The sequence below is a fragment of the Rana temporaria genome, chromosome 9 (assembly GCF_905171775.1).
Source record: "Rana temporaria chromosome 9, aRanTem1.1, whole genome shotgun sequence".
Taxonomy (NCBI): domain Eukaryota; kingdom Metazoa; phylum Chordata; class Amphibia; order Anura; family Ranidae; genus Rana; species Rana temporaria.
In genome coordinates this window covers 58,234,717-58,248,654 of record NC_053497.1, presented here as the reverse complement: position 1 = coordinate 58,248,654, position 13,938 = coordinate 58,234,717, and the positions used below count along the sequence as shown (strand labels likewise).

The window sequence follows — 13,938 nt, the reverse complement described above, 5'->3', positions numbered from 1 at the left end:
AAATGGAAGTAGCATAGAATGCATTAAGATAAAAAACCTTCTGCCTTTAGAACCACTTTAAATAAGTGTGGAAATCAAAAATAAGAATCGCACTTGCCTAGATGGCTGCAGCACCAATCCCAGCTGCATCTGTCACCTATTGTCTACACGAGTGATCAGGGACCACTGATCACTCAGTTCTCAGTATTTAGTGAACAAAGAGTAGTAACTGTCAGTCACCGTCTCCGGGCTGTGGAGGGGGCGGGAGTGACTGGCTCAGTTAGGTTTACACAGGCATCTCCCCGTTCTGCAACTCCATGACGCACGGTCGTGAGACAATGGCGGACATCGAGTACACAGGTTAAGTACTTTGTGTAGATGGAATGAAAATATTGCCTTTTTAGGTAAATTTTCTCACAACTATCAGTGATTCTGTTAAATGAATCCTCCTTCCCACATACAGTGCCTTGAAAAAGTATTCCTTCCCCCTTTTCCAAATTTTTCATGTTGCAACCAAAAACGTAAATGTATTTTATGTGATGGACCAGCACAGAGTGGCACGTAATTGTAAAGTGGATGGAAAATGATAAATGATTTTCAAAATGTTTTACAAAAATCTGAAAATGTTGGCTTGCATTTATATTCAGCCCCCTGGGTCAATATTTTGTAGAACCCCCTTTCGCTGCAATTATAGTTGAAAGTCTTTTTGGGGATGTCTCTACCAGCTTTGCACATCTAGAGATTGAAATTTCTGCCCATTCTTCTTTGCAAAATAGCTCAAGCTCTGTCAGATTGGATGGAGAGCGTCTGTGAACAGTCATTTTCAAGTCTTGCCACGGATTCTCATTTGGATTTAGGTCTGAACTTTGGGCCATTCGAACAAATGAATATGCTTTGATGTAAACCATTCCATTGTAGATCTGGCTGTATGTTTAGGGTCTTGCTGGAAGGTGAACCTCCACCCAAGTCTTAAGTCTTTTGCAGATTCTTTTGCAGATTCTAACAGGTTTTTTTCTAAGATTGCCCTGTATTTGGCTCCATCCATCTTCCCATGAACTCTGACCAGCTTCTCTGTCCCTGCTGAAGAAAATCACCCCACAACATTATGCTGCCACCACCATGTTTCATTGTGGGGAAGGTGTGTTCAGGGTGATGTGCAGTGTTAGTTTTCCACCACACATAGTGTTTTTTTTTTTTTTTAGGCCAAAAAGTTAAATTTTGGTCTCATCTGACCAGAGCACCTTCTTCCACGTTTTCTGTGTCCCCCAAACTGCAAATGGGACTTCTTATGGCTTTCTTTCAACAATCGTTTTCTTCTTGCAACTCTTCCATAAAGGCCAGATTTGTGGAGAGCACCACTAATAGTTGTCCTGTGGACAGATTCTCCCACCTGAGCTGTGGATCTCTGCAGCTCCTCCAGAGTTACCATGGGCCACTTGGCTGCTTCTCTGATTAATGCTCTCCTTACCTGGCCTGTCAGTTTAGGTAGACGGCCATGTCTTGGTAGGTTTGCAGTTGTGCCATACTCTTTCCATTTTCTGATGATGGATTGAACAGTGCTCAGTGAGATGTTCAAAGCGTGAGATTTTTTTATAACTTAACCCTGCTTTACACTTCTCCACAACTTTATCCGTGGTGTGTTTCTTGGCCTTCATGATACTAGTTGTTCACTAAAGTTCTCTAACCTCCTGAAGGCTTTAGGCTGCATTCACACCTGAGCGTTTTGTCGCCTGCAGCGCGACGCTCAAAAACGCTAGAGGGGAAAAAATACATTATTCCCTATGGAGATGGTTCACATCTCCACTCCAAAACGCCTGAAGCTCAAACAAGTTCCGGACCCTTTTTGTTGCGCGAATCGGGCGTTTTTGAGCGTTTCTATTTCCCATTGAAAGTAATGGAAACGCTCAATTCAAGCGACTAGCGCGACAACGAGCGTTTGCTACGGGCGTTTTGTCGCTTTAATCAATAGAACATTTCACCCAGGCAGAAGATAAAAAAAATCTACCAACAAGTGATGAAAAGATGATCATTTTTCCTATTGGCTAAAATAAAAAAACTTTAAAGTACAAAAACGTCGGACGATGCTGTATGCAAACGTGCAAATAAGCATGAATACGTGCGACAAAACGCCAGAAAAAAACGACCGAACGACCTACGCTCAGGTGTGAATGCAGCCTATGGGCCAGTTCACACCAGACGCAGTTCCGTTCAGTTCCGTGTGCATTTTTTCTGCACTAAAAATGCGTTCACAGTGTTTTCCCATGTATTCAAGTGGCTCTATTTCACACCATGGAGTCCGTTTCCGGTGCAGAAACTGACCGGAACTGACTGTATTGGTGCAGAAAAAACTGAACTGCATCTGGTGTGAACTGGCCCTTACAGAACACCAGTATTTATACTGAGATTAAATTGCACAGAGGTGGACTCTATTTACTAATTAGGTGAATTCAGGTGGCAATTGGTTCCACTAGATTTTAGTTAGGCGTATCAGAGTAAGGGCCCTTTCACACGGGGCGTATCACTAATGATCCGCCCCGTGAACCTCTGCTTGCTCAGCGGGGATCGATCCCTTGATGCCCGCTGAGCCAGCGGATGACAGGGCGGTCCTCTCCGCTCTCCCCTATGGGGGGGAGCGGATGAACACGGACCGTCTGTCCGTGTTCACCCGATCCGATCTGAAGACGGAAGCAACAATAGGGTTTTCCTCCGTCTGCAGAATCGGAGGAATGCAGAAGCGAGAGCTGACACCAGTGATCTCATAGGGACCAATGTATGTCCCCTTTTCATCCGTGCATGGATGGATGGATGAAAAAGCGGACATACGGTCCGCCCGAGTGAAAGGCCCCCAATTTTAAAAAGCCATTTATCATTTTCCTTCCACTTCACAATTTATGTACCGCTTTATGTTGGTCTATTACATAAAATCCCAATAAAAAACATTCACGTTTTTGGTTGTAACATGACAAAATGTGGAGGATTTTCAAGGGTTATGAATACTTTTCATGCACTGTACGTTTTACTAATGGTATCCATTTTCCTGACAGCAGGCACCGCAGGATGACCACAGATCCCTATATTCCAAAAATATATTTACGTTGAATAGGAAGGGGTTAGAATCTATGTAAGGTTTTTATTGATATGCATGTCCCTATTAGAAAGATTTCCTGTACTAAAAACTTGTCAGATGAACACGTGAGGAAAAAAAAAAAAATCACCAACTGGGACACAGACCAGGCCAAAAATGTTGTCAGAGGTTCTATACAGAGTCCTTTACTAATAAAAGTGATTTTATTGCTGTTTTTGGCTCTTGATTATGTTTGCTTCCTCTACCAGTGACACAAAGGTACAATGCAACAGGGGCACGGGGGACACAGGTCGCAAACCGGTTAAACATTTCCTTGTGTGTTGAAAACTGAATACGAAAAAAAATTGCCTGGAGTTAGACTATAATACAGTACTTGAAGTCAGTTTACGGATACAGTATAGTATAAAGAGGGTTGAACTATTCATACAGCTTGTATGTGGTCACAGCAATGTAATATCTTCATGCACCATACCATACAAGATTGAGCACGATCCTTTTCATTGTGTACTTCGACCTATGTAAGGTTGGTGAGATAATGCATGACCCTTTGGACACAGAAAAGTTTTACTGAAAAATGTGTAAAGCCCTGTACACGCGATCAGTCCATCCGATGAGAACGGTCTGAAGGACCGTTCTCATTGGTTAACCGATGAAGCTGACTGATGGTCTGATGTGCCTACACACCATTAGTTAAAAAAAACGGTCGAGTCCAACGCGATGACGTAAAACACGACGACGTGCTGAGAAAAATGAAGTTCAATGCTTCCAAGCATGCGTCGACTTGATTCTGAGCATGCGCAGGCTTTTAACCGAAGCTTTTGCATACTAACCGTCGGTTTTGACCTATTGGTTAGGCGTCCCAACGGTTCAATTTTAAAGCAAGTTCTAAAATTTTTGACCAAAGGATAACTGACCGATGGGGCCCACACACCATCGGTTTTGACCGATGAAACGGTCCTTTAGTCCGTTTCCATCGGTTTTGACCGACCGTGTGTACGCGGCCTAAGTGACCACAATCGGGAAGACCAAAAAAACTTCACAATATAAGTGGCTATAAGTACACATTATACTGCATTCTAAACCCGTTGAGAGTGCAAAATCGGGTGCAGCTCTTCATAGAAACAAATCGGCTTCCATTTTTTTTTTTTTTGTTTTTTGTTTTTTAAACAAAGCTTATATGAACAAGCAGAAGTTAGAAGTTGATTGGCTATCATACACAACTGCACCAGATTTTGCACACTCCAGTTTTAGTAAATCAACCCCATTTTATACTCAAGTGATGCATTTTATGTGTGTGGTTAAAGGGGGTTTGTAAGATAATGCTTATGTTAATTTTGCACCCTCTATATTAGTCTGTTTACATACACTGTGGACCAAAGTCAGACACTGACATATGTTGCCACAGGGGTATGTGCATACTTATGACATGTTAACCTTTTTGTTGCTTTTTTTTAAGGCGATCATTAAAGAAATAAGTATATATATTTTTTTAAAATTTAAAATGTTATGTAACATGTACATTTTGATATGTGACAGACAAACTGTCTGCAATACCTGGATGCTCGCAATACCCCTTTGCTGGACCACTCGGCTCCATTTGTGGCTCGAGCACTCCGCATTAGTAGCAGCTTAACCGTCCTTCACCTTGAAAACACCAGCCTGTCTGGGAGACCGCTCATGTTACTGGGTGAGTGCCCTCTTGAGGCTGCCTGCCTAACATATCCCCAGATTGCATTCAACTGTATTGACTTGTTTTATATCCAGAATACTTTAGAGAGTAACTCCACTTTTGTGGAAAAAATATGGCAAATTAAAAATAAATGGTGTATACAGTTGCTACAAAAGTCATATTGTAATTGAATTTTAATAAAAATTACTTTTCCTTTTGCAGCACTGTAATTTTCTGTAAAATACAATGCAATATGGCTACCTGGAGATTTTCTGTACAGAGATGGTGCGCACAACGCACAATTTCCTGCTTATGTGATTTTGGCTCACATTATTTTTCCCAGAAGTTTGCACTACAATACAAGTCAGATTTTTGAGCATCCCCTGGAACAAAAATGTAATTTGTGGTGAGATACTCCCATAGGGATTCAGAGCCTGCCACATCCCCCATTAGAGTCCTGCAGGTGCAGCAGCAGATTGATAATTTATAATGTCACTGGGCACATGGCCACAGACAAACAGCTAGTTCTTCAGAATAAGAAAAGGTAGGACTCTGCAAAGGGGAATGTTTTTTTGTTTTGTTTGTTTTTTTTTTTTTAACAAAAGTGGAGTTACTCTTTAATCCACCAGAGGCTAAATCCAGAAAGCTTTTCACAAGGAAAGGGATCTTTATGTTCAGCCATTTGACTATAATCTTATTGTACTCTGAAAATGGTGGTAATGTTTTTGAAAATAAGGATCCTTAGCCTGGTGTTTGAGCTTTGTGAATTGAACCTTGTGCTTTCACAGCTTTCTTATTTATTTATTTCTTATTTATTTCTTTCTTGTTTTATTTCTTGCAGCAAGGCTTCTTGCAGAGTCTGCTCTGATTAGCAGGGGATCTGTGAGCAGATTCCCTGCTGGTGAAAGCCGAACGGGACTGATGTCACAGCCATGCCTGTTTAGTTTCTTTAAACGGACTATCCGTTTGGATCAGGCTGCATATGGTCCAGTCTGCAAAAAAATATATATATATTATGAATTTTAATATAATATAACCTAATCTCTCTCAGACCTGAACGGACCTGGAGGTAGGCTGGTGTAAATACATACAGGTTAATTTACAACCGCCTGTCCTAAGGGCTTCATGACCTTTCGAAAAGCTGACAGGAAGCCCTGATTCATAATTAACTGTAGGCAATAACAGAATTACACAATTGTAAAAAAATAAAACCTGGGAACGAATAAACAAATGAAATGACCCCTGTTCACAAGTCTGCATACCCTTAGTTCTTAATACTGTGTATTGCTCCCTTTAGCATCAATGACGGCGTGCAGTCTTTGTACTAGTTGACTAGTTGAGGCCCTGAATTCTTGCAGGTGGTATAGCTGCCCATTCATCTTGGCAAAATGCCTCCAGGTCATGCAGTCTTTAGTCATCTTGCATGAACTGCACGTTTGAGATCTCCCCAGAGTGGCTTGATGATATTAAGGTCAGGAGACCTGTGATGGTCACTCCAGAATCGTCAACTTGGCCTTGTGCATAGAATTATTGTCATGTTGGCAATTCCAAGAGTGTCCCATGTGCAGCTTTTGTGCAGAAGAATGCAAATTGTCTGCCAGTGTTTTCTGATAACATACTGCATTCATCTTGCCATCAATTTTCACAATAATTCCACAAGCTCTCACCCCCCCCCCAAAACATCAGTGAGCCACCAACATGCTTTGCATTGGGGATAAATATTCTTGTCACTCTAGGCCATGTTAATCCCCCTTCAAACACAGTGATTATAAAGCTCAATTTATTTCTCGCCACGCCAGATTACTGTGTGCCAGAAGCTGTGAGGCGTGTCAAAGTGTTGTTGGGTATATTGTCTTTCTGACAACTCAACCATGCAGCTTATTTTTGCTAAAGTATTGTATTGTGCTCCTTGAAACAACCACACCATCTTTTTCCAGAGCAGCCTGTATTTCTCATGAGGTTACCTGTGGGTTTTTCTTTGTATCCCGAATAATTCTTCTGTCAGTTGTGGCTGCAATATTTCTTGGTCTACCTGACTTTGGCTTGAGATTTCTGAATTTTCCATTTCTTAGTGATTGAACAGTATTGACTGGCATATTCAAGGCTTTGGATATCTTTTTTAGATCTTTCTCCCTCTTTATTAAGTTCCATTACCTTGTTACACAGGTCTTTTGACAGTTCTTTTCTTCTAACACAACTCCGTGTCTAGCCTGCTCAATGAATCTATGTGAGAGCTTACAAACTCATTGACTATTTATACACAGACACTAATTGCAATTTAAAAAGCCACAGATGTGGCAAATTACCCCTTTTAATTGCCATTTTAACCTGTGTGTGAAACCTTGTGTAGTTCTTGTAGTTCCTTTTGGATTACCCCATCTGAGGAAGGCAGCATCCACCTAGCTTTGGGATACCATATGTACCTTTTACACCACCATTGTATCTGATATCTGTTTCTTGTAGCACCTTGTGTGTCTGTACAAAGGCCAAACATTCCAGGGTATGTAAACTTTTGATCAGGGCCATTTGGGTGATTTCTGTTATGGTTTTAAAAAGAAGCCAAACTACGTGATAATAAATGGCTTCATATGATCACTATCCTTAAAAGACGTTCCTTTGGCACGATCAGTCATATTTTCAATATCAATACCAAAATTTCACAATTTCTGCTAGGGTATGCAAATTTTTTAGCACAACTGTATGTACATGCTGCTGTTTTGTAACTACATGTTGGCTTTCTTCAAACTGCTAAAGAGTTTTTTTTTTTTTTCATTTCCCAGGATAATTCACTCCCCCTCTTTCTGGTCCACCACCAACATCAGTGTTGTGTCCCCATCTACCTCTATATTTGGCCTTTCACAAAATGCAGCCTGGGATATTACTGCGGCCATATGTTTTGTGACTGGAAATAGAGTAGGAGCTAAACTATTTGGAGAAACGAAAAGAACAAAATAAAGAATTGCATTTAAAGAGTTCCGCCCAAAAAGAGACTTAAGTCAGCAGCTAGAAAAACTGCAGCTGCTGACTTTTTTAATACTAGGGAAACTACCTGTCCAGGGTGCCCATGATGTCCTCACCCAAAGCAGATTTGTCCCTCGGCTCCTGGGTGCAGGCATCTTCAGTAAGGGAATCATGAAGTGAAGCTTTGCGGCTTCACAGCCTGGTTCCCTACTGTGCATGCGCGAGTCGCACTGCACATCCTCACTGGTCACTGCTGTCTTCTGAGACCTCTGTCTCCCAGACAGCGGGCGGACGGACGGAGGAGGGGGTTGGACATGGCGTAGATCGCCAGGGAATCTGCTGCGATCTATTGCCAGAAGTGGGAGCAAATACCTTTTATTGGACAGGTATCTGCTCCACCCTGAAAGGTGTCCAATGTGACACCGAAAGGGGGGGGGGGGGTTGGGGGTGTAACCGTAAAAAATAATAGCAGAAGTAACATTTTTGGGTGGAACTCCGCTTTAAGAATCTCATTCTTGGGTAGCTAGAAATTGTCTTTAGACCTAGGAAGCTTGATGGCTTCAGAAAATATCAATGATAATACTGTGTATTGAGAGAATTTAGTTTACAAATACATTGCTAAGGGATAGTTTACACCATGAACGTTGAGTTTTTCCTCAAACCACTGCACATAGAAAACAGTTGTTTTGTGCCCTGTTCATTCTATTCCTGTATGTTGGAGAAAGGCGCAGCTCAATGTACATGATGTGAACAAGTCCTAAGACCTGGCGCTGTCAGCTATGCAGTTGAGTTTTTTTGGGGCTGCCTCTTTGAATTGTAACTTTCTCAGCAGTGCCATGCTTTTTATTCAATGTATCAGCAACTCTGTTCTCCCATTACTCTCCTGTTTAAGCCACTGCACTGAAGATGAACATAGTGTTACGGGAGTTGTACCTCGCTGACAACCGCCTAAACAGCCTGCAGGACTCTGCTCAGCTGGGAAATGTATTAAAGTTCAACGGCTGCATACAGATTCTGGACCTGCGGAACAATCACATCATGGACTCAGGTGAGTGTTGCTTGCATGTGTGTCCCTACGACTGTGGTACTTTTCACTCTCCAATACTGTTTAAAGAATCTGTGTTTCATGGGCTAGTAATGAGAGAGTACACAATTACTGGTACAGATAGAGCTGAGAAAATCCCAGCAGCCATTGCTGCTGATCAAAAACTCTGCTTTACCTTCATTATATTTGCGAGGTGTGTCTAAAAAGTTTGGTGAATGGTATCGGAAAACAAAACAGAAGATAAAAACAAATTACCTTTTTATTGGTCTTAAAAATAATTGCCACTTACCCCAATCTTCGTGAGCATTGGTACATGCTGTGTCCTTGCTAGTGCCCAATTCCTCTGCCATAAATCATTGAGTCATTCGCTAATCTGGTGCCAACACTCACTCAATAATGTCTGGGGTACTGCTTGTCGACAGTAGACCTGAACGTGGCTCATCCTTGGTTGTTTCCTTTCCGTCGCGAAAGCAGTTGAACCAGTCGTAAACGCATTTTCTGCTCGTTGCTTCTGTTGCAGTTTTCCCCAATTTGTAGCAGAACTTGATGTTCACTCGTTGCTCCATTACACTTTGACCCTACCCCTCACGCTGACCAAGTTTTACTGCCCGCAGCAGATTTACGCTGACAGTCACGTGTACTCTACACTAGGTGGTGCTTCTTGCCATGTCTCTGGAAAGCCATGTGCATGCACATGTACCTGGCCCATGTTGCCGTTGAGCTTTTAGACCATTCACCTAAGTTTTTACACACACCTGTTTACTGTAAAGTGGAATTCAAGGCTAGAACTAACTAGGCTTAAAACTGCCCCCACCTTCCACTCCTATACTAACTAACCCGTAGAAGGAAGATGCTTATGCTTCTCTATTCTCAGGGTGCTCCAGTCCAGTCACATGATTGGCTCCCAGGGGTCGGCTTCAGGGGAAAGGAGGAACAGCCAATAATGGATGCTCCATGGTAAGGCAATGGGTGACGTCATCGCCCAGGCATTCCAGTCATTGTCAGCGATGAAGTGGGATGCTGGGGAGATCACATGACCAGATCGGAGCGCTCCGATTATAAGCATCTTCCTCATTTGGAGTAGTTGGTGTAGGCGTTGTAAGGGAGGGAGGGCTGTTTAAAGCCTTGGTCTAGCCTGGAATCCCACTTTTAAAAGAGAAGTTTTGGTATTCATGGGGAAAAGAAAAATCCTCTCACAAAGGTTAATGCAGTATCAATCCAATGCTGCATCTGCCCCCCACAAGCTCCAGACTGAGAACTGAGCAATCAAACACTGCTGATTGCTCCAGCTCTCAGCCTTCAGGTGGCAAAGAGCTGGTTACATTCAGTCACTGGCTCTTTGCTCTGCCCCTCAAGCCCATCGCTGAGAAGCTGAGCTAGCTGCCAGGCATCTAGGTGGATCCAAACCATATGGTTGGGATCTTTTCAGAGCCTTGACCGGCTTTGACTTTAGCTGTCGGCTGAAGACGGGAAACGGCAGTGCAGCACAAACTGCACTCCTGTGATCCATAAGAAAAATACAGCCAAAAAAAGCTTTGGCTATACTTCTCCTCCTGCGTGTCTACCAAAAACTTTGCTGGATGAAGTAGGGAAGGGTTAAAACACTTTAGTTTTTTTTTTTTTTTTCTTGCTATCTTTGTCCCATTAAAGAGATTTCCCTTTAGGTCCTGTTGCAGGAATGGAGATGGTGAATCTACCTAATACCTAATCATTTTGGCTTTACATACACTTAACTTATTAGTTGTTATTGTAAGTTTTTTAAATTAAAACAAATGCCTATTAAATAAGACGGGTAAATTGCTGTACTGCATATTCTTTTCAGATTACAACTGCGTATCTGTGTATTCTCTGTTTAAGATGGAAATTCACAGTTTATGTGTAAGTAGTGCAGGCAAGTTGAACATAGTATGCAATACCTGTGCAGAGGCTAATTCCTGAACTATAATCAATTGTAATCAAAAGTGTTCATCACATTCTGTCCATGGTGTAAACACTCTGTGGTTGCTTTTACAATACATGCAACCTAGGAGGGGTAAAACCTGTAGGGATGTATAGTGGGAACAATTCTGTTGCTACCCAACAATTTTTGCCTGTTTGGCTGACCTTAGGATATAAAAGTTGCATAGACTATTATTAATGGTCAGTGAGCTGTATTTTTATTCTGTGTAGTGTGACTGCAATATTTGATTTGTTCATTAGGTGAGTTGCAGATCTTGGCTGAAGTATTTTGCATATTTTTACTCCACATCTAGGATTGGCTTATATCTGTGAGGGGCTAAAGGAGCAACGGCAGGGATTGGTCACATTGGTCCTCTGGAACAATCAGCTAACGCATGCTGGCATGGTCTACATGAGCATGTGCTTGGTGAGATTTGTTGCAATATATGTTGTGTGCAAGGTAGAGCGGTGTGTACAGAGGAGACTCTTTGGGGTGAATGAGTTTTATGTACAAGGAAGGCAATATATTTGGGACAAAGGGGGTGTACAAGGAAGAATGGTGTTTAGAGATGGAGAAGCTTGTGGTATACAAAAGAGTGGGGCCAATAGATGAGTGAGTTAGGCATATAATACTGTGTACAAGGATATTTGTGTGTGATTGAGGGAGATTCTGGGGGAGCTATGGGATTTATGCTGTACAGGGGAAGAAAGCTGGGGGATCTGTGATTATACAGATGAGGAGTGTGTACTTGGGAAAGGGGAGGTGTGCGAGTTAAAAAGTGTGTACTGAGGCAGTGGCGCTGGAAAATTGGTGGTGGACAGAAGAAGGGCATCTGGAAAATGTATGGTATATAGCAGTGTTTCTCAAACTTTGTTCAGTCAAGGCACCCTTTTAAAATTATGGACAATCTCAAGGCACCCCATTATAAAAATGTAAACTATTATAATATGAATGAATGAATGAATGAATGACTTGTATAGCGCTACACATGCGAACTGAATCGCCTCTGGGTGCTTTTTCCAGCCAGTGTCTGCTTGGCTGGTGCGGTCATTTTACCCCTAAGGATCTCGACACACTTCAGACACACAGATATACATATATATACTGGGCCAATTTTTGGACATGATCCAATTTACCTACCAGCATGTCTTTGGAGTGTGGGAGGAAACCCACGCAGGCACAGGGAGAACATGCAAACTCCAAGCAGATAGTGTCGTGGTCGGGATTCGAACCAGCGACCTTTTTGCTGCTAGGCGAAAGTGCTACTCACTGCACCACTATGCTGCCATAATAGTTTTACATAATGTGGCAACATCAACACACACACAGGACCAGGGCCACTGATGAGGTTGAACCACCAGCCCTTCCGTACCGGGCCCAGAGCTGCCATCTCAGGAGGCAGGGCCTGGAGGTAGAGCGAGTGGGGACTGGCAAATCCTGTCCACCAATAAGCTCATCCCGCACTGTACAGCTATTTAGAAAACAAAGCTCTCCGGGCCCCCTATGTTGAGTGGGAGCCGGGGGACAGTAAGCGGATTATTTCTTAACTTTCGGGTTGAGGCAGATTAATCTGATGCATTGCGCTACACAGCTGAAGCCTGGCTTCCTCAATATGCATACACATTGTCCAGCCTGGAGCGTTGCAGCGGATAAGTCCGCCTCAACTCGAAAATTAAGAAATGGACCGCTCTCTGTCCCCCAGAGAGCAGTCTGAACTCTTTGGTAATACCAAGCACATTTGGAGTGACACATCCAAGGGCATTGCTGTAGATTAGGGTATACTAGTGTTGCCCTCGGAAGAGTGAACCACAGTGGATCACTTTTCAGAGGGTGTTTGACAGGTGGCAAGAAAGCATTATATTGGCTCCTCGCCACCTGATTTAATCCCTAAAAACCTGCACCACCTCGCTGCAACTGTGTTCGTTGTACATGGTTGTGAGGAGTCTCCATTCAGTGGAGTGGGATGCATTTGGCCACTGAATGTAATGGGGGGATAATTTTGAATATCCTCATTTTCTGCTTTTGCCATTACCCCCTCCCTAAGCACTGAATTCTGTACATAAAATATCCCAGACCCCTGCATTCCATACATTACCCACTCCTGACCTCTGCACTCTGTATATTAAACACTCCTGACCCCTGCACTATAAAGTACCTCTGACTCCCGCAAACTGTACAGTACATACTCCTGAAACTACACTGTGTAAGTTACATAGTCCTACACTAGAAATTTTTGACACCTGCAAAATGTTATACATACACCTGATACCTGCCCTCCCACTGTTAGTGCAGTTTTGCCACATCCTTATTTCTCCAAGGCACACAGTCCACGCTGCCTTGTTTTTTTTCTCTGCTTGCTGCCTGCGAGCTAGGGGGAGCGGTGGTCAGGGTCACGCCTCAAGCCCTGTCAGGTAGGCTGTACGGGGCCTCGTGGTTTCTAACAGCAGCCCTGCATAGGACACCCAACATTAGAGGTGATGTATTCTTACAAAGCAAATACACTGGCACACTAGTACCGAGTGTTTCTCCTCTCCCTCGGTTTTTCTCCGTCACTCAGCTTATCGGGGACATGCGGTGGGGTCAGTAGCTGGTGAGGCACTGGCTAGTATCAGAGCCAGATACACACACATTACATACGCCGCGATCATTAGAGCGAGAACAATAATTCTAGCACTAGACCTCCTCTGTAACTCTAAACATGTAATCTGTAAAAAAAAAAAAAAAATTAAAGCTATGGAGATTTAAAAGTACTGAAGTTTGGCGCTATTCCACAAGTGTGCGCAATTTTAAAGTGTGACATGTTGGGTATCTGTTTACTCAGCGTAACATCTTTCACATTATACAAAAAATGGGACCAACGTTAGTGTTTGTTTTTTATTCGTGAAACTGTTTTGTTCCCTAAAAAAAAGCGTTTAAAAAAAAATTGCTGTGCAAATACTGTGTGACATAAAAAGTTGCAATGGCCGCCGTTTTATTCCCTAGGGTGTATTCTAAAACAATATATATGTTTGGGGATTCCGAGTCATTTTCTAGCAAAAAAATTATGATTTTTACATGAATTGGCCTGGGGGGCAAGGGGTTAATTACCATAAGTAATATACAAATTATTATTATATATTGTTTTTAAGGTAATTTATTATATTTTCAAAAACTTTACTCAAGCAGGTGGCTTAACGGACAAATCACTGAAGTTATAACTTCCAACCAGTAATTTCACAGTAAATGGATAAATAATAAATGATTATGTTATAACATCTATC

General features: G+C 42.4%; 1 protein-coding gene across 1 annotated transcript in view; it reads left to right on the top strand.

The window, feature by feature from the left end:
• The window catches only part of PPP1R37 (protein phosphatase 1 regulatory subunit 37), a 62,259-nt gene that overhangs the window by 32,332 nt on the left and 15,989 nt on the right, over window positions 1–13,938 (top strand). Inside the window, exons 6-8 of the mRNA XM_040323576.1 lie at window positions 4,601–4,751; window positions 8,587–8,742; window positions 10,992–11,104. Of these exons, the coding sequence (XP_040179510.1) occupies window positions 4,601–4,751; window positions 8,587–8,742; window positions 10,992–11,104 (420 nt within the window). The remainder of the gene's footprint in view (window positions 1–4,600; window positions 4,752–8,586; window positions 8,743–10,991; window positions 11,105–13,938) is intronic.